Below are 27,562 nucleotides of genomic sequence, written 5' to 3'. Positions count from 1 at the left end.
ATTTCATACCCTTTTGATGAAAGCTAGATTGTACCATGTGGCATTTAGTATGCGGGAGGTAAGGATGTCGTCTTGAGGCCAGCCTTCCCTTAGCATTGTCAGTCATCTAGAGAGTTCTCTGTGAGTCCCACGAGGGGCTTATGAACTCTATGTGGAAGTGCCAGAGCTTTCCTATAGAGTCCCAGCTACTTGAGTTTAGTGAGTCAAGCTAAACCAGATGTGGGGCCATCTCTCAAACATCCAGGTGTTCTCCCAGGTGTCTAACAAGTTTTAGCAGCGTGCTCCTTACTGGGCATGCAAACCAAGTAAACCCTTCCCCCCTGACCCCCCACCCCCAAGTCACTTTTGGTCAAGGTACTCATCACAGCCATAGACAACAAACTAGGACAGCCGGTGTAATGGTTGGTTTAGATTGTTCTGAGTCCTTAGAAAAGACCCACCCTGAAAGTGGACAGCACCACCCAGGAGCTGAATAGAGAGAGGAACAAGAGGAAAGTGGCAAAGAGCAAGCAGTCCTTCTCACTGCTGGTTTGTGGTGATGAAGTAGCTTCACATCCTGGCTACCACATCTTCCCACACCGAAGGGCAGCGCCCAAGCTGTGAGCCTCAATCCCTCGTCCCTCAAGCTGCCGCTGGCTCGCTCCTCATGGTCTCCCCGTTTGCTCCATTGTGTTTGAGTCAGCATCTTGTGGAGGCAGGTAAAGTAGATCTGAGGACGTAGAGGCTCCACTCTCACGGCTATGCGCCTCCGTGGAGGCAGGCAAGAAGCAATGTCTAATGCAGTATCCCTAAGAGAGCTCCTATATGGAAGGACAAAGCTACATCTGGAAAGGTGGGTCACACTGGGGCCTGGAAGTGAGCATTTTGAGTGCTCAGAGCAGCCATGAACACCCTTACTGGGCAATCATTTGTAAGCAAAGACTTAAAATGGACCCCATCCTAGCCTAGCCAAATGCCCTTTCTAGTATACAGGAGGCAGGCTGAGATAAGTGACTGAGGCAGGAGCATGCCTGGAGTGTTCAGAAACAAGCAGGAAGTGAGGATGATTGGAATACAAGATGATTGGAATACAAGAGAGCGTCGGGGAGACAGGCCACAGCACGAGGGATTGGGTCCTACATAGCCTTTGGACTTCCTTGGTTTCGGTTTTTTGAGGCAGGGTTTTTCTGTGTAGCTCTGGTTGTCTAGGAACTCACTCTGTAGACCAGGCTGGCCTCAAACTTAGAAATCTGCCTCCCTGGTGCTGGGCTTAAAGGTGTGCACCACCACCACCACCACCACCACCACCACTTCGCGTTTGACACTGAGAGAAATGGGGTCTAACTTTAGAATAACTTGCTGTGTATGAAGCAGAGATTAGGGGAGAGGCAAAGCCACGGCAGAGATCAGAGGATGAGCATTCAGAGGCAGGGAAAGATGTGTCCAGCTCTGAGGAAGCATTAGCGTGAGTGGTGAGTATTGGTTACCACAGGTGCACTTTGACGGAATGCTCAGCAGAAAGCATTTACTGATCAGCCGTTATACGGTCAGGTCTGTCCTCAACTGAGTAGGACAGGATACTGTGGTCGTCTCAGGCTTCCCCAAGTATGGGAGAATAACTTACTCCCCACATGGGAACATAGCACAGTGGTTCTCAACCATCCTATCGCTGCGACCCTTTAACACAGTCCCTCATGTGGTAACCCACAACCGTATAATTGCCTTCCTTGCTACTCCATAACTGTACATTGCTACTATTATTAACTGTGATGTAAATATCTGGCATGGAGGATATCTGATATGCGGCCCGTGAAAGGGTCATTCAACCCCCATTAAAGGGTAGAGACTCACAGATTGAGAACTGCCGGAGTGCTTCAGGACCTGCAGCCCTGCCGACAGTGGCTTCTCATCCTGCCATAAGAAAGCAGCTGAGCCAGGTGGTGGTGGCTCACACCCTTAATCCCAGCGCTTGGGAGGCAGAGGCAGGCAGAAGCAGGCGGATCTCTGAGTTCATGGACAGCCAGGGCTACTCAGAGAAACTGTCTCGAAGAGAACAGGCATCAACAGGAACACCCAGGAGGGGTCGACGTGGCTTGTACAGCAAATTTACAGCAGCCTTGGCTACATAGAAAGGAGTCAGGGGGAAGGAAGGTGGTGAACTTGTACCAAGCAGTTCTGAATAAAACAAAACAAAACAAAACAGAAATCCAAACAGACTACATCCTGCACTCTATGGTCTCACAGATCAGGAAGAACAGCGTAGGAGGATAGACAGAGACCCCAGGCAGCTAAAGGGCACACGGTCCTGTGCACTCGGATTCAGGGGGGACTGCATACGTAAGACAGACAGCTCTGAACCCCCGATGGTTTGAGGCTCTTTCCCTTAAGACAGAAATGACAACTGTTTACATTTCCGAAGAACTCCATTAGGCCAAATGGAAAATATACTAGTAGTCATACCAGAATGTTATCCCCCTCCCCCTGAAGCTTAGTTTAATTTAACATACCCTGAGTGTTAGACTTCATCCTGCAGAGTCCACATTTGAGCTTTTTACCAGGCATTTAATGGTGGTGCACAAAAATGAAGTCTGTAAAAGAAAAAGGAAATTTTGACAGCAGGAAAAATAAAACCGCGTTCATGTTAAGACAGGTAGGTTGGCAAAGCATGAGACCAGGCTAGAGGGGACAAGGGCCTTTTTGCTGTCCAACATTTTCCCTGTGATTAACATGAAAGGAGGCAGCACGGGGAAGCTTACATAGAGAACTGGGAAGTACAATTGGGACACACGTCCCCATGGTGGCGAAGCTTCAAAGCCAGAGTGGGAGAGCATCTGCCTTCTCAGGCACAGAGGCAGCGGGTGGCAAAATGGCTGACAGAAGCAGTGCATTTCATCCAAACCTCCGGGATCGTGTCCGCAGGCAGCAAGCTGGGCACCCACAGTGCCAGTCACGATGGCAGCAGTCTTCTGCAGCCAGCATTGTAGATCTGAGTGTGTTCACCCGCAAAAGAATCAATCATTCATGGAAAGGAGGCAAAATCAAGGATCTCTGAACTCTCTCTGTCTGTTTCCCGCTTGAGAGTGTGATCGTGTTCAACAGGTCCACTGCCAGGGCCAGCCACTGTTCCAAACGCTTGCGTGGCACCGTCTCCTGAGGCACCATCTATGTGGTAGCTACTTTACTTCCTCTGACCTTGGGAGAGGAAGTAAACCGACATGTGTTGAATTGCTGCTGCGAGCCAGGCAAACTGCAATGTTATCGGAGCCCATCAGTGGTTGTATTTGACACACAAATCAAGTCGCCTTAAGCACCACCCCAAAACACATAGTACTGACTCATTGCACTGAAAGTTCCAGGGCATCAGTGTGGCTGATCATGGAAGACAGACAAGGGCATAAGGACATGGCTGGCATCGAAGACAGAACAAGGGCATAAGGAGATGACTGGCATCGAAGACAGAACAAGGGCATAAGGACATGGCTGGCATGGTTTGTTCGTTATGGGAGCCCGCTGGCCTGTGTTAGACTCACATCACTCTATCCCAGCAGAAAGGGACCTCATCATTGAACAGCTCCAGTGAGGTCCCCAAATGGTGTTTCTCACATAGACTGCGGGCTACCTCCAGAGTAGTTTGCAGCTGGAAAGGCGGAATATGCCCATTGTGCCTGGGTTTTACTCTGGAGCCCAAACGTAGCCTCACCACTGTTATCCTCAAAAGCATGAACCAAAAGCTAGAAGTGGTAGTTTCTGAGGGGACTATCCAGACTTAAAAAGGCTACGGCTTACAAGATTTGGCTAAGTATTCTCTTATTTATGAAATTATGAAACCATTTCTGTCCTTGCATAGACATAGTCTTGGATGCCACTTGCTTCTGTTTATGCAGTGCCTGTATACTTTGTCCCACACATTGCGGTGGGCTTGATGATTCAGACACAAAGCCCTTTGGCCCCCAGGGTTCGTTGAAGAATTAGGTGAGTGATACAACCAAGTATAAAGAATATTTAAAGAAGGGTAAGGGCGTATTGGGCTTCAACCCAGCCTGGAAGGGAAGGAAGGCCCAGGAAGAACCCCCTGGGAAACTGACAACTGAACATCTAGAATTTAAGAGAGGAAGCTGGAGAGGAACAAGGAGAGAGAGAGAGAGAGAGAGAGAGAGAGAGACAGAGACAGAGACAGAGACAGAGACAGACAGAGAGAGATAGAGAAAGATAGAGAGAGATAGAGAAAGATAGAGACAGAGAGAGACAGAGAGAGACAGAGACAGAGAGATCTTCAGCAAGCAGATAGACTGGTTCGGTGTCAAGGGAACAGACTGTAGAATAGCAGAGGCCCTGGAAGCACTGGACGACGTCACCCTGAGAGTGACCAAAAAGCACCGAGAGACTGCAGTTGTGGGAGGGCTACGGGTGTGGGAAGGCTGAGGTATGGGAGGCAACACCTAAGAGCGTATAGTGGTGACGTAGGAACCCTGGCCATCGCCTGGGTTTGAAGACTCTATCAGACTTACAGCTCCGTGAAGAGTACTCACATGCTTTTAACAAAGGTTGTTGTCATTACCAGAGGGTGAAAATTGATTCTGGGGAGGTGAAAAAGAATGTGTGTGTGTGTGTGTGTGTGTGTGTGTGTGTGTGTGTGTGTGTGTGTGTGTGTGTGACTTATATGCAGATATAGTATGTGTCAGTGGTATAAAAGATGTATTGGGTTTAGAAATTAGCTCCAATCAACAATAGGAGCTGGGGACTACGAGGGAGGGACCAGTTAAGAAGTACTGCCTTCAGCAAAGAGTCCTCTTTCAGCCTCAGTTTCCTTACCTATAAAATAGTAAGGAAACACGCGCCGAGTGCATATGGGCAGGCGATATAGGCTGTGAGAAACGTCTGCCCTGTGGAACAGATGGGGACTAAGTACACATGTGCTACAGTGTTATACCAGATCTGACTGGAAGGAAAAATAGAAATGTAATTCTGGGTCCTCGCATACCTGAACTGTTTGTAGGTGAGAAAGTAAAATCTGCAGATCAAAATAAACACCTTTTAAATGCAGTCACATTGCGTAGCTATCCATAATTTCCAGCAATCTTGCCATGGCAAAAAAAAAAAAAAGTTAGGAATCTCCATCTAGAGTTTATTCTTTGGAATGATCTCATTATGCACAGTAGCCTAGAAATAGCTCAGTCATCAATTTCGAGCTAAGTATAGTATAAATGTAGGTTAACCAACCGAGCAGAACTGCTTCGAGCCAAAAACAAAAGGGCGACTATGAAGTTAATAAAATCACTGCAGATGATGCTCCTAATGGCCTAAAGGCGATTCCAGAGGAGGGCTTCCCTGTGTGGGAACAGGGTAAAAACAGGCCCCTACACCCACGTCCCCAGGGAAAAGACTTTGAAGCCTGGGAGTCATCCCGGCTCTCGGGGGCCATCTGTACTCTCTAGGCCTTATTAGTAGCTGCAGCAGACTCATGGCCCGTTTACTTCTCACTCCCATGAAGTCTGACAGGATCAGGCTGTCCTCCATGGTAGCCCTACTCTCTGGAACTGCTGCGTTTGAACTTGACTTAGCCTCTGAGGATACAAAGTGAGGAAGACAAGCATACCTGTGTTTATGGACACCTCCACATGTGTCCTTGAATATCTAGGTTCACTGACGTCATCATATCAACATATGTATCTCAAAAGGGACAACTTCGTTACTTGAGATTTGCTCAAGCAGAAATATGTGAGGGCAGATTTAAAATATCTGAGCAGTCTGGGATTGAGTCCACTGGGGACTACTGAGTAAAAGCAGGTGGCAGTGTAGGTCTGTAGGGGAAAATATACTTTGTAATGCTTTTAGCTGAGGTGTTGCAAATAGGATGCTACAATTTATCCTTCGCTGACCTTGCAGAGAAGGAAAAGCCCAAATCTGCAACACTACAGAAAGTACAACGAGGGCAGAAAGATGTCCAGGCAAAGTGGTCCAGGCAGAAGACAGGGTAATAGGGCAGGTCACAGAAAGGAAGTCACCCAATGCATGCTTACCCCTTCAACAAATGGCTCCCAGCTATGTGCATGGTAAATATTGCAGATTTTGCAGTCTGTTTCAGTGGTTCAGAGCTATTTCAAATGAGTCAGAACAACTGGGTAGCAGGGGGAGTCAGAGCTCTTGAAGATGCTGGGAAAGAAGAGTGTGCCATTTTGGTCTTACTACTCTAGATGGTAGAAGCACTGGCTTTGAATTACTACTGAGGATGCTCTGTGCAAGAGCAGTGGATCCTTGCTCTACCATAGCAAGATGCTTATATAGCATCGGTGCCCAGAAAAGATGTGGAACAGCCCAGCAGCTGCCACTCAAAAGATGGACACTTTTGGATGGTAATTTTTTGATTTACTTAATTTGAGGTGGATGCTAGGAGAGGTGTCAGGTGTGCTGGGGCATGCCACTTGTTGATGTGTGTGTGTGTGTGTGTGTGTGTGTGTGTGTGTGTGTGTGTGTGTGTGTGTGTGTATGGGATATATATAGCACAGGTTAGCTACCTTGAGCCAGTCATCAGTGTACACCTAGAATTGTGATTATTATTTTGAAGGTAGATTTTGTTTGTGAGTGGTTTTTTGTGTCCCTAAGGCTTGAATAGCCCATATTTTTTTTAATCGACAGCATTGTTTTACTTCAGTCCATGTCAGAGTACAGATAGATCTTTAGTGGGTAGATCCTTGATTTGAACCCATCTAACTTGACTTCATAGCTCACCATTATGTGTACTGGGTGCTACGTGCATGCAGAGACCAGAGGAGGACACTGCATGCTCTGCCTTTCCTTTTGAGACATGGTCTCTCCATGAGCCTAATGCTAGGCAAGCAAGCCCCAAGAGTCCTCCTCTCTCCATCCTGAGTAGCCCTGGTATTACAACCTAGAGTTGAGGGTATGGCTTTAGGCTGGTGCTGGGCTAAGAACCAGGCCTCCTGTTTGCCCAACAAGGGTACTTGCCCACTGATCCATCTGTCCACCCCACAGCCTCCTGCCAGGGCCCACCATCTTAACTGTTATACTGTGTTGTCCCAGATAGGAGAGTAACATGCAGAGTGGGAACAGTTAGTTAATCCTATGTAGTCTGCTTTCATGTTTGTGGGTCAAATACACCGCAGGCAAAGAAACCGTTTGGCTACTGTTGTGTGATGTGTTCACAAAAATGGCCGCCTGACCCGGAGGTCTAGATAAGAACCAACTTGGCCTCTGAATTTGCCAAAGTTACGTGAGCAAACACTCTGAGAAACAATTATGTCTTCTGGTGTTCTTGGAACGGAATAGTGATGAATATATTCAGCTATCTCACTATTAGTTTGAGAATTTGATGGAGAATAATGTCACCCACTTTGCCTTAGTTCCAGCTGATTACTGTTAATGTCCTCGAGGTTTAGTATCACAGTTCTAGCTTGGGAAGGGAGAGCAAAGTTGTACAAGACAGCCTTACTGCTCAGGTAGGCCTAAGATAACTTCATGGGTTCTGGACCTTAAGACAGCAAGCTTTGTAAATAGAAACTGTAGCCTCTGACCCTGGGTGTACTAAAGTCTGGCATTGCTCTAATCTGGGGAATTCATGTCCCTCTTGATCCCATGCCCAAGCACTCAGTACGCTCTGTGGCAAATCAGCTCACATTAGTGAGTCACACTCGCAGGTGGGAGCAGGTCTCTCTTTCACTGAGCTCCACCTTTAGACCTTTCTGTGAGTTGATATCTGCTCTTTAAGAATGCCATTCATCCGACAGTGGTGGTATGCCTTTAATCCCAGTACTCAGGGGCCAGTAGTTCAAGATCAGCCTGGTCTACGGAGCAAATTCCAGGACAACCAGGGCTACACAGAGAAACTCTATCTTGAAAACAAACAAACAAACAAACAAACAAACAAAGTGCTGTTTATCATGAATACAAGTAAGTTTTGTTGACACTGCATTTCTTTTTCTTCCCTGGATGTTCAGTGGGAGACAGAGTGTAGTGACCATGAAAGCAGACAAAATACACATGTGTAAGGATTTGTACTGGCACAACAGAGGCTCAGACAAACAGATTACCCAGGGTGGGCATGGGATAGCATGCCATGTGACTGACCACACAGGCCTCTCTGGAACGTGGGCTGGTCCTCCAGTTGTACAGTAGTAACAGTGACAATCAGACTTCCTTGCTTGCTCACTGTGGCTTTAGATTAGCCTGCTTTCTACCCTGGCAGAGTCATGAAGGACACAGTACTAAGAACTTGCTGTTACCTAGGTAGGTGGTGGAAGGGATACTAAGTATGAAACTGCTAGGACAAGCCATCAGTAATTGTGGAATGAAAGAAAGCATGTGTTACATTGTCTCTCCCCGTACCCCCTCCCATGAGGCGCTGGGGATTGAAGCCAGGGCACTGTGTAACTAGTTAAGTACTCTTACCACTGAACCACAACACCTCTTTTAAGATTTTTTAATAGGCCTGTAATACGTAGCCCAGCTTAGCCCCAATGAGCATTCCCCTATTGTAGCCCCCTAAGAACCAGAGACAGCAAGTGTGTTCCAACATTATCTGCATGCATATGCTTCTGATTCTAGAGAAGCCCTACCTGGAAGTGAGGGCATCAGGGAGGGAGCAGCCTTGCTCCAAGAGAGGAAACAATTTCTGACCAGGATGGCATTCCTTATAGTATTAGTTTATCCTATCTAGGATTCTGCTTGGCTGAACTAAGGCCTTTGTGGCTGGCCCATTTCTTCCTTCCATTGTTAGTTTACCATTTCTCACCCATCTTCAGGGCCCTGGAGAATCGTGTAGGCGACAGAATTCTTGCTTTGCAGACTCATGGCTTAGTAGAGATGGACAAGTAAATAAAGGTTATGTCAAGCCAGTGATCTACTTAAAGCGGCACATTCTTTTTTAAATTTTGGGCTATTTGAAAATAATATCTATCATACTCCCCAGCTGGCTGTCTCATTTGTACGGTGAGCTGGAAATTCAGCTATACTGTTCTCACCTGCCCCAGTGGGAACACTGAGCAGGACAGAGCCAACCCTGGTGGCTCCTTTGTGATGGTTACAGATGTCAGCATCTGTCCTCACCGCTCTTCTGTCTGCTTCCAGCTTGATTTTGTGACCCCCCGCCCCCCCGGGTACAGCCATGATACAGGGGAACAGTGAGTTCTTTAAGAAACTTGACCACAGCTAGGGTAGAGGAAAAAGGAGTGAGAGCCAAGGAGAACTTGAGCTGTGACTAGGCAGGGAAAAAAATGGAAGATGAATGCTCAGAGATAGCCTTACGCATGCAGGTCATAGTGCATTCAGTATGGCCGTAGGTTTGTCCCTCAAACCACACTTCCTTCCTGTCAAGCAAAGGTCACTTTCTTGGCCTTTCATAGGCTTTTTCCAAAGGCTTCTGCATGTACTACATTTAATCCCAGAACCAAAAGGCAGAAAAACTGGGGCTTCAATGTCATTTTTGGTGGCTTGGAGCAGTCACCTTTGTTCTTTCTAAAAGCAGACCATCCATGGGTATTTGGTATATTTTTATTGTTTGGTTTTTGTCATTTTTTTCTAAATTAATAACTGCTTGCACAGCTCATCTCTACCTAGAACTTCTCTCTCTGGCTGGATTTCAAGATTTTTAACCATCAGAAATAATTTTTACCATTCAGCTCTCCAACCCTGAAAATGTGTCAAACCTGTGGGGAGAGCTAAGACACATTTCATGTTGCCAAAATAAGACTTGCCTTGGAGGTTTGGGATTACGGTAACTCTGGTGTTAAACTGTCTTGCCCCGAGAATCTGAAAGGAATGGAGGTGGGGGACATTTTGAGGTCCCCAGGTGTTCCAGGAGATGGGCACCCCCCCCACCCCCCATTTCTTCCCAACTGTTCAGGGAGAGCTGAGTCACATGGCAGCTAATGCCTCCGATCCCGGGCAACTTTTTGCTCAATAACTGTTTCCCAAATGGCTACTCAGGGGCCTTTCAGAATTCATGAGGGCTGTCAGTTGTTATAGTAACCGGCCCCCTGCTGCCGAGTTGGCCCTGAGATGCCAGTTGAAGCTCTTGGAACAGGCTAACACACAGTCATTAGACAAAAGTGGGGAGGGAGGCACAGCTAAAGGTTGCCATTTAAACATGTTCCTTGATACTTCAAAGATAGCACAGGTTGTACTGGGGAAGTGCTGGCTGATACAGTTTTAAATCCAGCTCACTGCTTAGGAAACAGAAAGCTTACTCCTTGGGGCATTTGTTCTAGGCTGGGTAACCCATTTTCTTCCAGACTCTCCGAAATTCACTGCCTTCTCTCCCAGGGTTACTTGTGCTTGATTGGGTTATCCCTTGGTTGTAAGAGACATTAGTTACTGATTTATGGCATTTGCTTCTCACTATGGTATTGTCAGTTGACGGGTGGGAGTCTCAAGAGCTTATGATTGTGCGTGAGGAAAAAACTGTGGGGATAGCCAGCTCTGCTCCAAAATTCCTAAAAGAGTAAATCTGGCAGAATTCAGAGCCGGGCTAAGGGTTGAGAAAAAGTCTAAATATTTTCGAAGCTGCAAATCTCAAGTTTTTATGAAAATTTATAAAAGCATTCCAACACACTCGTGATTTCTTCAGACTAGTCTTCACAGCCACACAGCACATCCGTGATGTTTCAGGGACAGTCCTTGTAGTGACAGAGTAGTCTCAACAGAGGGAGACAGGAAGTTCTGAACTCCATCAGTCCCTCCCCCTTCCAACCTTGTTGCCAATCAAGTTCTACTTGCTCTAAAGGTGAGCTCCAGTGACAAGCACTTGTATGTAATAGTCAATCTAGTAATGAAAAAAAGGAACTTAAAGCTTATTTATGACGGGAGAAGAAAAACATTAATACTAAAAAGCTAGAGGTACTGGTTCCCAGAAGGAAACAGTTACTGAGAAGTGGTCCAGTCCCTGGGACCCTACATTTCTGGACAGGATTCAGCAGGAGCCTGCAGACAAGAAGGTTATGTATTAGGTTTTTTTTTCTTCTAGTTCTGTGAACGAGACTTAGAATAAGATTCATTTCACTGTGAAATTCTATAGCCCAGGTGGCTTGGGGCAATCAAATATCAGTCACCCACAAGTGTCATCCTTCACATGGACAGGCAAGTCTCAGGTGCCGAGGTGTTTAGATGTCTTAGACTCTACATAGAGCAATAACTTGCCAAGTGCTGGCCCTGTCTGTCGGAGGGCCTTGTATATAAGTGTTTATCCGGAAGTGTTTATCCGGAAGTGACAAGAATGCATGCAGAAAAGGCAAAACCCCTGACCTGTCTAATGCACAGAAGTTGGTGGCAGAAGGCAGGTCACGTGATAGGCACTGGGCAGTGAAGACCCAGCAAGATCTGGGAATCCCTGTACTCTTCGGAGCTGTCTGCTTGCTGGGACTACGTGTCAGCAGAGGTGAAAAACAGGCCAACATTAATATAATGCCACCTTCTGATATATAAACCATTGCTTTGGAGAATGAGCCTACCTTGTTACCTCAGCCCGAGACCTCCCTAACGCTAGCCATTTTTGCATATGACTGTTGCCCTTTTGGAAATGCTATAAATGAAGTCATGACAGTAGGGATGTCTGGGTGGGGAGGGTTTTGGTGTGCAACTCTGGGGGACCAATTGAAATACTGTCTTCTACACATGTTCTCTTTTGTCTTTTGTCCATTTAGAGGGTGTAACAAAATAAAGTCCAAGGGCTTTCCCCGACGGTCCCGTGAAGTGCCTTCTTCTGGGGAGAGAGGAGAGAAGGGGAGCAGGTGAGGGCGGCCCAGCTTAATGGGGGAGTCAATGGCTGGGACTGGCTTGCAGAACTTCTGTTTTGTTGCTATGGGGATGGACGTCTTCTAGACAGAAAATGCTGATGCTCGCCTGTTCCGTGCCAGCTAGTAAGGTCTGGGGAGACCAGTCGAGCCTCCAGGAAGCTGCTGTTCACCGCAGCATTTCCAGTGCGTGCTTGCTTTGCTTTGTCTGTGGGCTGGGCCGTATTTTCTGTTTCTATTGGCAACACTGTGGCCGCGCCGTGCTTGCGTGCCTGGTGTATGCTGCACCCATTTTCTTTTAAAAAAATCAATTAAGATGTTGCATGTTTGTTTAGAGCTCTGTTTTTCGAATAAGCATAAGCCTAATAAGTGAAACTCTCTTAATTTGCACGTAAGGGGTTAAAACCAGGAACAAGACAGAAAATGAACAAGTGTGGCTATAACATATGCTTTTCCGTAAAAAAGTAAATGTGCATGAGTTCTTAATATCCTGAAAAGGTCCTAACCTGAAGAGTTTTATATGAAACCACTGGAAGTTGTGCATGTGGTCCTAATTGCTGCATTTGAACATCTCGAGAATATTTATATAAGACTTATCTTACATAAACTGTTTAAAATTCATAATCTTTTAATACTAAATCATTTAGTAGGTTAGTTAATTGTCTTATGTTGTAAGGAGTTCCTTTTGATTTTCAGTAAACCAATTTATACAATTTATATCTAACCTTTTCCATGGAATGGCTTGTCTCTGTTGGTTGTAGATCTGTAGTGCAGTGAAATCTCACTTACACTCCCAGGAAACAGAGCTTTGAGACCTGAGGAAGAATCTCGATAGGTTAATGAGAAAGGTCATGGCTGGCCCATCCTTAGGCTATGCAGTTCTGGACCCATGCATGGCCTCACTGACCTTGGTCATTGTTTCTTTCTATGAACTTCTTTAAAAAGAACCCGTTGGAAGTTTTCAACTTCTAGTGTTCTTTCAAAACAGCTTTGATAATATGGGGCCAGAAACCTCTCTGTATTGCTTTCAACCCGAAGATCTTCTCTTAAAAGAGACAGGTCCGTGAACATCATGTGAACAGTTTTTCTACTTAGTCCATGATGGCAGTTCTCCTGTGGACATCAGGTGAACCAATGAATACACAATCAATGATGACATTTCTTACTGTAGTACCTTAAAGAACCAGCATGGCTGATACAACACAAATGTAACTGCCCATCCCATGTCTGGGGTGCTCAGAATAATACTCAGCCTGCTTATGTGCTTGGTCTTTAGCATGGGAGTAGACTTGCTGCAAGGCCCACTCTGCATCACCCAGGAGATACCTCATGTCTGTAGTTGGTTACAAGGAGTCTGATAACTTCTTTGCTTAAGACTGAGGGAAATATGTCAGGTCCACCTAAAACCAAGCTCGAGGTCATCTTAAGGAACTTCAGGTATTTATGGGCTCTATCTAACTGTGACTTATGCAGTATCAAATGCATTTTTTTTTATAGTTTGGCTACAAACATAGACCTTGACTCAGAGACATGTGGATTGTCACATTAGCTCTACCACTTCTTGGCTTTTTGGCATGGGAATCCCTCTGAGACTCGTTTCCTCATCTAGAAAATGGGTCTATTGCGAAGTCTTCTTCATGGAATGGCAGCATATATGGAATTCTTTGTTAACACCTGAGAAGAAAGAGCCCTGGAGGCTCTGAGAAGGGAAGTGACATGGTCAGGCAGTCCTGCTGAAGTGGGGCCTCTACTCCAGGCAGCTAGATCTTTTTTTATTTATTTATTCATTTATATTTATTTTTTATTTATTCTTTAATCTTTTTTTACAGTCCAGACTTTATCTCCCTCCCAGTCCACCCTTCGACTGTTGCACATCTCACACTTCCACCCCCCATCTCCAAGAGGATGTCCCCACCTCACCCCCACCCCACCAGACCTCCCCACTCCCTAGGGCCCCCGAGTCTCTCGAGGGTTAGATGCATATTCACTGACTGAGTCCAGACCCAGCAGTCCTCTGCTGTATATGCATTAGGGGCCTCATCAGCTGTCGTACGCTTAGGCAGCTAGATCTTAAGCAGGTCCTTTCTCTCCTGCTCTGTGCTATGCTCCGCAGTCCACAAAGAGGAGGAGGCCCGATGGAGTCTCTGTCCACATGGGGCTCAAGGCTTCCTGCTCTTTCCTAAGGAGCTGCCCTGCCCATGTGAAGGCTTACCGTTGCCCACTCCCCGGTGTGCTCTCTATGCCTAAGGTCTGCAACCCACGGGTTCTTACGCTGTTCCACATTGCGCCCACCCACCTGAGCTACCCACTCAGCTCCATCCTGGGTGGTTGTCCAGTGCACAGGCTGCCAGCTCTTCTAAACTTCTATTGGAGGCTGGAATGCATCAGAGCTTCCAGCGGTTTCTGTGTCTACCTTTGTCTCTTTCTTTCTCATCTCCCATGGCCTGAAAGATGAGAGGCCTCCACAGAGACTGAAAGAGCAGCAGCCCACACAGATGCAGTTGTTGGATTGGCACCTGATGTGACCTCAGCCTTCTACCCCTGCTTTCTACCATGCTTGCCTAAGCTGTCCCTTTGTGGACACAGCAAGGACCATGCCTCTGAGGGCCCCAAATCATGAAAGGTGTGAGCTGAGGACAAAACTATAAAAATCTAGACTCAAGTATTAAAGTTTCAAAAAAATGTCCACTTAAATTATTAATAAGTAGTGTCTGACATCATTCAAGATAATAAAGTTTAAAATTATATATAACAGACTTTGTTCCATCTACCTACCCTATTCCCTACCTACTCACAAGTATGTGCTCATCTTTGCCAATACAACAATTATTGAACAATTGCTATATATCTAAACAGATAGGGATATCTCTCTAGCTCCTTTTACATAGTAAAGAACTACCTGTTTGGGCTGGAGAGATGGCTCAGTGGTTAAGAGCACTGACTGCGGGGTTGGGGATTTAGCTCAGCGGTAGAGCGCTTGCCTAGCAAGCACAAGGCCCTGGGTTCGGTCCCCAGCTCAAAAAAAAAAAAAAAAAAAGAGCACTGACTGCTCTTCCTGAGGTCCTGAGTTCAAATCCCAGCAACCACATGGTGGCTCACAACCATCTAAAGTGAGATCTGATGCCCTGATGCCCTCTTCTGGTATGTCTGAAGACATTGACAGTGTACTTACATACATAAAATAAATAAATCTTAAAAAAAAAAAGAACTACCTGTTTTACCCATGTGTTTGACTTTGTTTGAGATAACACTTTTTTCTCTGGGCAGCTATAGTTCTCCTAATTGGGGGGAGGGGGTGTTAAATAGACGTGCCATGATTTATTTAAGCAGTCCTCTAAGGCTATCAGTTTTGTGACAGCACAGTACACGCTGAACAGCTTTGTTAATGTGTCATTTTGCACATGGATAAATACAGCTACAGGATAAGTTTAAGAAACTGGCAGCCACACAGGGTTCATGGATGGTGCTTTGATAGATGAGTACACTGCTCTCCTCCACCTGATTCTCAGGGGCTTCCCTTGGCAGTATGCGTATGTATCCGCTTCCCCACAGCCCCTCGGGTGCTGGAAACCATGGCCTTTCTGTAAATTCATCAGAGATACAGGAATAGTGTCAGCATCTTGCCATCTTATAAACTATTTCTTTAAAGTAGTGGTCCTCAATCTTTCTAATGCTGTGACCCTTTAATACAGTTCTTTGTGTTAGGGTGACCTCAATCATGAAATTATTTTCATTATTACTTCGTAACTGTAATTTTGCTGCTGTTATGAATTTTAATGTAAATATTTTATATGCAGGATATCTCTTATGTGACCCCCCCAAAAGGGTCATTCAACCCCCCAAAGAAGCCATGACCCACAAGTTGAGAGCCACTTCCTCAGACAATCTCTTCATTCTGAGAGACTTGTTCCAAAGTTCTTATGTGGGTACTTTAGTTTTGCTTTTAATAGTCAATTCTTGATCATTGGAAATGTCAAGTAGGTAACAGTGGGGTGTCCTTTGGGAACCCCCACCCCAAGTTTCACAAGTACTGCTACAATGGGGATATTCAGTGAAAAAGCACATAGAACCTTCTGAAATATTAAAGCTATTAAGAATATTACAGTAAGCCAGACATAGTGTGGCACACCTTTAATCCCAGCACTGGGGAGGCAGAGGCAGGCCGATCTCTGTGAATTTGAGGCCAACCTCAAAGAGTGAGTTGTAGGACAGCCAGGGCTATGTAGAGAGACCATGTTTCAACAAAACAAAACAAAACAAAAACAGGCATACTACAATAAAATAGTCATTATGTTTAGGAGTAAGTAGTTACTAAGCCATTTTAGATGTAAGTCTGAGTGACGATGTGTGTTTCCTCTTCTTCTTGAACTGACCTGGACTTTCATGGTTCTCTTAACTGCCTCAAGTCAGTGGGGTCAGGATCAGTGGTGAGCACCTGTGGCCTTATTCTCGGTGCTCAAACATTCCAGGCTAGGGTACAAAGGCATGACAACTGTCTCAAAGACCCTGGTGTCAAGCCTTTCCCATGTCTCCATTGAGACTTGGGAGGAACTGTGAAGGGCTCATCTCCTTGGAACTGGCTGAAATATTGGAGAGAACATGTTTGGGTTACTGAATGTGGCATAGGTAGTGACCTCTGCTGCCCACCACCCTGGAAAGGGCCCCACAATCATCCCTAGGGATCTGCGAGAATTTCTTGGCAAAGACAATGTTGATCAAAGAAGATTATCTCGAGGCTACTTCTCTGTGTGTAGTTTGCTTATTTCCTCCCATTTAAAGAAAGTCATTACAGATAACCTGACTCATCCAGTAATATGTGTACCATGGAAATCACACCTTTCTCTGTCACTTTCAGCCATAGCCAGGGGTGGGGAATCAGAACATTGTTACTACCCACACAATATCCCAAATATCTCTTCACATGATGTCTGCATTCCATCTCCTGTCTGTCCATCTGTCCATGCTTTGGGTGATTTTGTTCTTTTCTCTCCCCTTCTTTCCCTCCCTCTCATACTCAGTCCTCTCCTTGTCCAGAGTATGACAGCCACATGCCCAGGAATCCCAGCAGTCCCTATGCAAAGCATGCCACTTTATTACCCCCAAAGCACACTCTGATTTGTCAGATTCTTGTGTCCCCTTTCATGGCTTGGAAAATATGCCAACCAGAAGCATATTTTGATGTCTGAATCTTTCATATTGGAAGAGCCCTTCCGGAGACTGCTCTGTATAAACTTAGCTACATAAACCGGATCACTTAACAGGCAGTAAGGACAACTTAGCAGCAAGTGAGTTGTTGTGTATGAAAAAATCTCAACTTAGAACTGAATCGGGCCCCCTTCCAAGTGGGACCGGGAGTAGCTTCAGGCAGACACTCCTGAGGGAAAGCCCAGAGATATGTACAGCTTTCCCTTCTATTGTTTGCCACTTCCGTTTCTGGAAACATTTTGTCCTAATAAATCAGTCTGGGTCTTTTTAGCACAACGCTCAATCTCTTTCTGTGATGGCCTGTTAGTGTTTGCAGCTTTCCATTAATAAACGGCTCTTGCTCATACAGAGTTCACCACAACATACCCATTTACAAAAGTAAATATTAATGGGATGTCTGTTCTTGACAACATGAAAATAAATGAGATTATTAGTGGGTATGGCACTGTAAATTCAAATGAGGGCAGTCAATGAATCATTTAAGATTGCTTAATTAATATTCAGTAGTAGCTGAACCAACTGCCCGATATAGTCTGCAATTAGGATTTTGCCTCCACACAGCTAAGAAACTCCTTCGCACTCTGGTGTGATTATAAAGCTATTGTGCCGAATTCGATGACAGTGACTTGATTTCTAGGCTCTGTTTATCAACATTTGTTTAGTTTGCAATTTTGAGTTTTCATATAAGTCTGTAACCCTTGTTAGGATTCCACTCCAGCCCACAGCGCATCATCCACAGCACAAGAGAAACCGTTGTGATAGGCCAAAGACTGAGAATGAAAGGAAACAAGCAAGGAAGGACATGCTGAGACAAATGTCAATAAATCTCAGAAGCCCCTGCCTGCCACTGGAGGACCATTTTTATAGGCACCAGTGCCAAGTGCCTCTTTAGACATTTCTAGACCCAGTGTGAGCCCTTTGTTTCAGGAAAATGTTGGTTTCCTGCTCATTCACAAATTCTTATCAGGCAAGCAGAAAGAGACAAAAGTAAGAAAAGCATAAGCCCACACCAAAGGTTGTCTAACCAGGTAACTGGGAAAAGAAAAAAAAAAAACAAAACAGCACAATTGGAGGGGATTGTGCAGAAGTGCAGGCTTCCTGGGAGTTCTGCCTTAGGACTATGTCAGATTCCTGGAAGGAGGTAGGGAAGGGGGTTAAAAATCTAGGGTTCTCCTGCTCATCTTTGTAGTTCACTCTGCATTGTTGGCAGAGCAAGGCTCTCTGACTGGATTATGCCATTGGAGCAGCTGTTGGTGTACGTGTCATTAGTCATGAGGGCCAATTAAAAACAGCAGAACCTGCCATGTGCTGGCACCGTGTGTGCTTCAGTGGGAGCTCTAAGACTGAGAGCTGACAGCTGATGCAGGTCAGTGTCTGCTGCATCCCGATGACAGATAGCTTCTGCTGTCACAACAGTAGAATGCTTGGGTTTTGATGAAATCGCTGTCCTCAAAATAGGTCCCTTATTTGATAGAATAGAAAGTTATTTTTAGAAATGTTGGGCAAAGAACAGCCTTTGATGACCCATAAAGCCTCAAGTGCCCTCTGGACTTCTAAAAAGTTAGACCCACACAATTTTAGAAATGTTAAACAAAGAACAGCCTTTGATGACCCATAAAGCCTCAAGTGCCCTCTGGACTTATAAAAAGTTAGACCCACACACGCACACTTGTACAAAAGCACAAAAACAAAAACTGGACAACTCACAGTCTGGACCACAATGGTGGGAGGTGTGTTGAGATCTAGGGAACTGCTAAGCAGAATCCATACAGACTAGAAAAACTAGTAGAGAAAATACACTCCCTCCATGGTACCCTTTTGGCTTTCAGTGAAGCCTTCCTTAGTAACCATTCTAAAATGTCCATGTTAGCTCTCTCAAAGAGGACAGAGTAATGCAGAAGAATATAGGGAAACTGTTCCCATCTGGCTCTATAGAGCTTCTGGGAAGGAGTCATAGATTAATGCATTGGCCAACCTTGGTCCAGCATCAGATGCATTTAGAGACATGTTTACCTTCAAGGTGTAGCTCTTAGTTGGAGATTGGCTCATTGAGTCAGGATGTGGGATGTGCTTAATGTGGGAGAGACATACCAGAATCATGACCAACTGAAGAAGCAACTACGCGTCTCCCATTCTATCTCTTATACCCACTGAGTTGAACTGAGAAAACATGTCATGCAGGAAGGCTGTCTCCTTCCTGCTCCCATTGGAAGCGTTCAGTCCAGTGCTTCATAAGACTTCTTCACTAATGGAGTTGTATCATGGAAAGTCAGGTCACCCTGTGCTTTCCAGATTTTCCAAGTAGTCAGACTCTTGGAAATGAAGACATCAGAATACTACACAGTACTTGACACTTAAGTACATACCACAACTCCATTTCCTTCACAGAAACTACAATGAATTTTGCTATTAGACAGGTAGAGTAAGTCACAAGGGTTATTTTAAAATTAGACGTAGGAGGGACAAACCAAGAAAGTTTTTTTTTTCTGTAATTTTCCCCTCCCCAAAAAGACTTTTATTCAGTGTATACAGACAAGCAGTTTGCCATCCTATTCCAGAATGCTATCCTATTCTCTTTGTTTGTCTGTTTTTTTGTGTGTGTTTGTTTGTTTGTTTGTTTTTGTTTTTTGTTTTTGAGACAGGGTCTCACTATATTGCCCTGGCTGTCCTGTAACTCGCTGTGTAGATCAGGCTGGTCTTTTGCACCATCACACCAAGCTGCCACCCGATTTCTGACACCTAAGTTCTAACAGAAGTGGAACTGGGGACTTTGACGTTCTTATTCAAGTATGTGCTGTGCAGAGTTCCTCTGTGCACTTAATACAATCATGTTAACACCCTTGAAGCCATATGGGATTCTGTAAACTCCCATATAACTTCGATGGGCAAATGTATGGTACTGCCCACTTTTCCACATAAGGTTGTTTCATTTTCAGTGGTTTCTTAGTGAAAGTGCCAGACTGTCCCTTTGGCACAAGAAGTTCCTAACTAGGAACACTGCAAACCAGCTCCTCAGGGAGGAGCTTCCGAATACATAAGGCTGTGTTCCATCTAGGCCTTCTCAGGTGGTTGTCATCAGGTCCTATGTGGCTTACTAAAACCAAAGACGTCTGGATATCGGTAAATAACCATTGCTGACTGGCATATTGCTGTAAGGGTGATAGAGCAGGCAGGTATAGAGAGGAACAGGTAGTTTATATTGAGGAGCCTCAACATTTCAAAATCTCTAAATTTGGGAACTCTTTAAGTATCAGAAAAATAAATGCTGCTAGTGTAGACTAGGGAAGACAAAAGGCCATTGGGATTATCAGTATACCAATGATGTCAATTCAATGAACATGCCGTAGCTGGCTCCTCGAGGAAGGGTTAACACCTCGGGGGAAGGAAAGTGAAAAAAGCATAAAATGTGAACTAGGTGGTTATGAACTAGGTTATAATTTGTAACCAAACTTGTAAATACACTTCTTCATTATTCTCAACAAGATCTATTTTGTTTTCCATTTTTATAATAATACTTGTGTAAATATATTCACAGTAAAGCAACTTAGGAAATGGCTTTTCACTATCCTAGATATCTGTTCATTCAAGGAGGCATGATTAAGCTGTGTTGGCCGAAAGAGAATTGAAGCTACAAAGAATACTGAAATTGCACGCTCAGTGACGTACTTGAGAACACTTTGAGAAAGTCAGTTCCCGATCCCCTGGGCTCAAACTCAGAGGCAACCCTGCATCTCGGAACAAAGCCCAGGCAGACGTTTAGAGAAACTCACTTGGTATTTTTCCATTTCTCCAAAATCCCTGCCTTTGGGTTTTTATTTTTCATCTCATGCTAAACATCAAGAAAAAAACCTTTTTCATGGAACTTTTCAGAAATGAATGAATTAAAATACAGTGCCGTATAATATCATTCTGCCTTGTTGGAAAGTTAAAACCAAAGTGTAGGATTTGCACACAAGAAAATGAGGTGGCAGCCTAGCCCCGATAGACACTCAGTAAGTGTTCCTTAACACAGTGGTTCTAACCAGGCAGTGAAGGTTAGGCAAACACTAGTAAAGAGGATGCTGTCTATATTTCTTAGAAGGGACATATATCTATGATAAGGTTGTAGTTTGTTATTAATATATAAAACAGAGAGTTGGGGATTTAGCTCAGTGGTAGAGCGCTTGCCTAGCAAGCGCAAGGCCCTGGGTTCGGTCCCCAGCTCTGAAAAAAAAGAAAAAAGAAAAAAAAAATATATATATATAAAACAGCTGGAAAGGTAGAACAATTGCCATGTATGAAGCTCTAGTGCCACTCATGTTTTGTGTACACATGCATATACACACACAAACACACACACACACACACACACACACACACACACAAACACCATCTGCCTACCTACCTACCTACCTACCTGAGGTTTGGATTAATTACAATAGTCGCCCTTGGTTGATGTTCTTGTTACCCTCTGTGGACCATCCCTCATCCAACAGACCAAGTGAGCTTGTTCAAAGAGAGAGCTAAAAGTCTGAAACAGTGTGGGCTTTGCCTGACTCTTAGAGTCCAACAAAAGCCAACAAAGGCCTCCTGGATCTTATATGCTGAGGCTCTTGCCTTCCTCTCCAGCCTTACAGAGTGCTCTATTCAGCTCCAGAACCTGCCAGGTTTGCTCTGTTCTAAGATACTTTCCGTAGCCGCTGGCTCTGCCTAGAGTGCTCTTCCTACCACCACCGTTCCTGTCCTTCACTTTCGGGTCTCAGCTCAAATGTCACACCGTCCCTTCTTATGCCTTCACCAGTTAATCTCAACCCTGGTAAGCTGTATTTCCTCCAAACTACTGCCATATCCGGGGTTCCCTTTCCTAGGAGAACGTAAGTGGCAAGAAGGTGGGGGTCCTTGTCTATCTTGTTCTTGTGTTTCCAACGTCATGGATGATGAAGAAAGAACACTAAGTGAGCAGTGAACAAAGGTGTGGAAGGATGTTCCCCAAGTGGTTGAGGAAGGAGGAGGATCTGAGGTGATTTTCATTGATTGCCCTGTTGTTCATTTGTAGTCACTCATATCTCTGAAAGGATCATCTATCTATTCCAGTGCTTAGCTAGGCTCAAGGAACTGGTTTTTGAGGACTATGGCCAGTTGCAGAGAATGTGTAATTCTCATGCGATGCTGTGGTTGGGTCCCGAGTTAACATCGGTCCTATGCCTTAAATTTCCATTCAAAGGGAGAAGGTTTCCCCGGGTTCTGTGGTGATTTGTTGAGCCATGTCACTGTGTAGGATAAATGCTATGCAGCGAAGCACAGCTGTGCATAGCTTTATCTCTCAGGTTCCCAACCCCCATCCTGCTTGTCAGCTCTGCTCTGGCAATCACAGAGTTACTTTGCTCCGGGGAAAATCCATTATAAACAGCAGCACATGGGGCACTGGAGTGAGATTTGCTTCAGTACACACGGCTTTCTTTCTAAAGACAATATGCAGCTGTTAGTTCTGCATGGACCAGCAAGACTGACTAGACTGTGTGTCTGTTTTCTAGACTCTAATAATCCGCACCATGGTTTGCTCCTTCCCAGTAACTTAGCCAGTAATGGAATCCCATGTGCTGACCGCTTTCTGTTCTACAAGTAATAGGCATGGTAATTTGCAGTCTTAAAACACAAACTTGTACTGGTCTTGAATTTAAGATCCCGGTTTCAGAATGCTGGGATTACACATCTGCTGCTCTTCCCAGCCCAGAAGTTACTAGGTGGTTATTATTTTTGTTGTCGCTGTTGCTGCCCATTTGCTCTTCATTATTAAAGTCGAGCTGGTAAACCGGATGGCATTTATCTGAGTGACTTTGAAAACTTGTTCAGTTTGCTGAGTAAACAAAAAACTAGAATTCCAACAGCTATGGCCCTGAATGGGCACTCAGTCGTGGTGCCCAGGACCCACGTTTCACCTTAGCATCGCATCCTGGAAATGTGTGCACACAGGACCGTAAGAGGGAAGGACAGACAAACAACAGACAGGTAAAGAATCAACAACTCATTTAAAGACAGAGCAAAGCTGGCCTTTCAGAAATGGCGGTCCTGTTTCTCGAGTGGATGTGGCATCAGGTGGTTAGGGCCAGAACCCCAAGGCCTATGTGTCTGATGACAGTTAAAACCCTTGGTTCTTCTGTTCACTTATCAGGCACTTTCAGAAAACACTCACCTTCTCTCGACATTCTTCAAAGCAGTATGTGTGAACTTCGAGTCCGTTACGTTCAGGAACCCCTATGCCTTGGAAGAGCAGTGCAGACTGGTACCCTCTCCGCGTGAAAAACGGGGAGCATTTAAGGGAAAAAGTCTTCATTCCAATGGCATTGGTGATAGCAGGTCCACAGCATCCCGCTGTGGGGAAGACATGAGACACTGAGGTCCCCTTCTCTCGGGGATTTTATTTGGCTTGTTAGAATTATCAACTTCCCCCTGACTTCCCCCACCTTCTTTGGCTTTCTAAAAACACCCCAGGATTTTTTTTCCACTAGATGAGAAAAGACACCCTGAAGAAAAGTTGACTTCTCCCTAGTAGTTGGAATACAGACCCCAGAAAATGCAAAGCCACAGTGTGTAAATGTTGCTTGGCGCGAAACACACGAGGAGCAGGACTCAGCCTGGTGACTGGGAGCCCTAGAAGATGCCGCCTGCCCGGCTAAAAGACCCAGCAGTAGGGCCAGCTATTGTAAAGTCCTTCTGCCAGATGAACAGGGACCCTTCTCTGGTCACAATAGCCATTCACACTGAGCAGTCTCATTAAATATTCAGTCTGTGCTTCCGGCAGCTCATTAAGGGCCTCAGCAAGCAGTGACGTGGATGTTGGAAAGCTGAGGGCCGGCCAGCATCTCAGGCAGAGGCTGTGTGAGCTGCTCATAGCCTTTCTGTGCACTGCCTGTCCTATGATGACCACTGTGTGCTCCCTGCTTTGCTTGAAGTACAGGTAAAAAAAAAAAAAAAAAAAAAAAACATGCGCTGAACTGAAGGCAAGCAGAGAACACCTGCAGGTTCCTACCCTGGCCTTAGCCGTGGTCTGGAAAGGGCCTCTGATTTGGGCATGCTTGTCCTATTGAAGCCCCCTGACCCCTTTAAAAGCTGTCTGAGGATTTGGGGCCTTGGCTCAGCACAGACAATGTGGTGCTATTATACAGTTGGGCTGTTTGATGACTATATTGGAGGGGATTCAAGATGTGGTTTTGAACTTGGTACTTGGGGGCTGTTAGTCAGAATCAGCAAAGGGTTCCTCTGTAACGAGCCAGCTGTAGAGATGTTGGGTACAATCCTCACGTCCTGTGCAGGAGTTTACTCTATGCCAGGTTCTCCCTTATTTGAGTAGTTTGGAGTTCTGGGGTTGGAGTTGGCTGTAATGAGAGATGGCTATTCAGCCATTTGGGGTTGCTCCAATGTGCTAAACGCCATGCTTGCATTTGCACTATTTTTCCTCGGGTTTTGCCATCAGTGCTGTGTGATGTTTCAAGCTGGGGAAAACTGTTAAAGAAGGATCTTGAAATGATAAACTTAGACAAAAGTGTACTTCTGTGCTCACTGTTGGCGTCTTTCTCTTTTCCACACAGAAAATGTTTTCAGACTGCTCATTTCTATGTGGAAGACAGCAGTTCACCTCGGGTGGTCCCCAATGAAAGTATTCCTATTATTCCCATCCCGGGTAAGTGAGACACCACTGGACCCTCAGTCGGTTGCTTTCTCTTTTGTTCTCTGTTTTTATGTGATGCCCGTGAAAAAAATAGTACTTTTGTGACTGTGTGAAGCTCGCCCAGTCTACGATACACTAAGATAAACAGTCTAAACGCTAATGTAATAAAAATTGCTGTCCCTCTGCCCATGTCTAAAGTAAAATCCTCATTGAAGAAGCAAATACCTCTGGGTCAGTGTAGGATCGCATCACCGTTAGGAAAAAGGGCCACAGCAGTGAAGTAGAGAGTCCACCAATTTTACATCACAATTTGTGAACCTATTTTCAAAGGTGAGCTTTCCTGGAAGATTCCATACTCTGTTCGCCTTTTGGAACAGTGGGCACTTTGGTGTTGATATTTGTGTGAAAGTCTAGGGGTGGTTACCAGACTGCTCTGCTGCCTATAACAGTTACAGTGAGCGTGAGGATTGGTAGGACAGACTGTCCTCGGTGCAAGCAAATGCTGCAGACACTTGGAAGCTCGGAAGGGGGCTGGCTGTCATAAGTAGGCTGTGCAATTCAAAGATCTCATCCACCATTTGTGTTTGCATCCTTTTCCTGTTGTCAGATATAAACTTCGTACTGCTGAGTTTTGTCCTGTGTGTGTGTGTGTGTGTGTGTGTGTGTGTGTGTGTGTGTGTGTGTGTGTGTAAATACAGATCCTGTTATCTTATGCATCTGTCCTCCTGACATTGTTTTTATATGCAGAAACTACTTTTAATAGTGCTATCCCTCTGTACCTGTAGGTCTAATAGTCTGATGAAGCACTTACCAGCTAATCTATTTTACTTTGCTGAGATCATTTTAACTTGAATTGGAACTATATAAGGGCAAATGGATGTACTCTCAGGGCTATAACACTGCCTACCACATAGTAGGCAATTTTAAACTATTAGGTGGATACAAGAATGTCAGAAAAAAATGTTTAAAAAGTCACAAAAGCCATTGTACGCAGCTCAAGGTTACAACCATTCTCCTGCCATCAAAAGGCAAATTTGTTTGCAGGGTATCACTAGGCGTGGTTATGGTTGGGGACTTGTCCATTTATGTTCGAGTAAACATCATCATTAGATATCGCTGGAATTGGCTATATTCTAGGCAGCCTTCTCTCACTAAAAGATGTCGAAGAGACAGGAAGGGTGATCGATGGCCTCGCTTGTCCCCGCTAGATAGGCAGCTAAAGAGTTTAATGCAGGTGGGGACAGGCTCTATGACACCCTGGGTTCCCCCTCGTAACTTTTATCCTGGGTGAAGGAGCCGCATCCTCATGAAGAAGCAGCAGAGAGGAACTGACAGGCTTGGTCACTGTGGATGATCCATCTCCTAGCTTCGCAGGAGCACCGTGTATGCCCGCTTTCCCCCTGCATCAGTAAAGCCAGCTCTTACGAAGAGCCCTCACTGTCCGGGCTCTCTGTTAAAATTCACTCTGGTGCGCCCCATATCCGTAGTGCGAACCGCGTCCACACACTGCTGTTTCTTGGAGTGTTAGGACTTCATTCAGTAGAATCCTCTCAAGATGCTACCATGGTGCTTGCCTCGCTCTAGCTTTGAAGTTGCCTTTGGATGTTTTCTGCCTTGCTGGTGACCTATTTAATTACCGCATTGCACACTCAACCCAAAGGCGACTCTTTGAATGCACGTTTTTCTTTTGGTTGGGATGGGGCATTCTTGTTCTGCATCCCAGGCTAGATCTACATTCAAAAACCTTCTGATTTAGTGGCCTGAGTGTGGTGACTCCAAGTCTGTATCATCATACATCTAACCCTAGAGCATTAATAGAACCAGTAAGATAGACCAACTTTCAGAGAATATTCCATATGCGCATAATTATGGAATGATTTGCATCCTTTGAAGATAGGAATTTATAGGAAATCTCCAATTTCTAGTTCTCAATTTCACTAATGTTGACTGGAATGTAGGAACTTGGGGTGTTGGGTATGTTCTTCTGGTGTGATATAGGAAAGACAATCCTTTGAAAGGTCTTTAAAGAGTAAAGACACTCTTGCACCCTAACCCTACACCCCTTCCCCCACCCCACCTCACCTTGCTTGCTGACGGTATAAATGCCCAAGTGTGGTTAGCTTCTAATTACTGGGAAGTTGCATCAGTTACTATAGCAACTGCCGTGTGTGTGTGTGTGTGTGTGTGTGTGTGTATGTGTGTGTCTGTGTGTGGTGCATGGGGGCAGTAAGTGAGGGCCAGGTTAAAGTGTGAGAGCCCCAGCAGGATGGAAAGGAGTTGACTCCAATCCTTCACTGTTGGGTTTTCAAAACCAAATGTTCATGATTACCAGTTTCTTGTTATGATGGGAGGATAAAGTTTGATTGAACGAGGCAACCCAGTGGTCGCTCACTGCATATGCTTTGTGTCCTACAAGATAGTAATGTAGAAACAGGATTCTTTCTTTCAGTGCTATTAAGTTGTTTTGAAACAAGCCTGCTAGATCTGTGTTATTATTAACAACATGTATTGCACTTTTAAAAGTCTAGCTCCTGGATATGCTAGACCATTCCAGGAAGCCCATCAATCAAGATCCAGAGGAAAAGGCCTATTTGTTTAAGGCTAGCCTGTACTACACAGCAAGGCATGCCCCTCCCAAAGCTCCACAGAAAGACTAATTTGGGGAATTTTACTCTCGGGTAGAATGCTTACCCACATTCCTAAAGCCCGGGGTTCAGTCTCAGCACCACACAATCTTGCTAATTAAAAGTAACAAAATAGCTCTGGCTCCTTTGCTCCTCTCTTGCTCTTGCCTTCCCACCTCCATTCTCTCTCCATTCCCCCTCTCTCCGTGTGCTCATGGCTGGCCTCTACTCCTCTGCTCCTCTTCTTCTCTACTCTTCTCTCTCTCTGCCTTTCTCTGCCCCTGCTAACCAAACATGTGGAAGGTCTCTTTGTTTGTATGTATATATGTATGTTTGTATGTATGTATGTATGTATATATGTG

General features: G+C 45.1%; 1 protein-coding gene across 7 annotated transcripts in view; it reads left to right on the top strand.

The window, feature by feature from the left end:
- Positions 1 to 27,562, top strand: part of Ptprg (protein tyrosine phosphatase, receptor type, G) — a 683,913-nt gene that overhangs the window by 601,191 nt on the left and 55,160 nt on the right. For 4 of the 7 annotated variants that reach the window (XM_063273945.1, XM_063273949.1, XM_063273948.1 and 1 more), the window contains 2 exons: positions 11,634 to 11,720; positions 24,497 to 24,588. In XM_063273945.1, coding sequence (XP_063130015.1) covers positions 11,634 to 11,720; positions 24,497 to 24,588 — 179 coding nt within the window. Of the gene's footprint in view, positions 1 to 11,633; positions 11,721 to 21,245; positions 23,866 to 24,496; positions 24,589 to 27,562 lie in introns of those variants that run through there. The other 3 variants (XM_063273947.1, XM_063273946.1, XM_063273950.1) reach the window with 2 other exon arrangements.

The sequence above is a fragment of the Rattus norvegicus genome, chromosome 15 (assembly GCF_036323735.1).
Source record: "Rattus norvegicus strain BN/NHsdMcwi chromosome 15, GRCr8, whole genome shotgun sequence".
NCBI lineage: Eukaryota > Metazoa > Chordata > Mammalia > Rodentia > Muridae > Rattus > Rattus norvegicus.
This window is presented reverse-complemented; position numbering and strand designations above follow the sequence as displayed.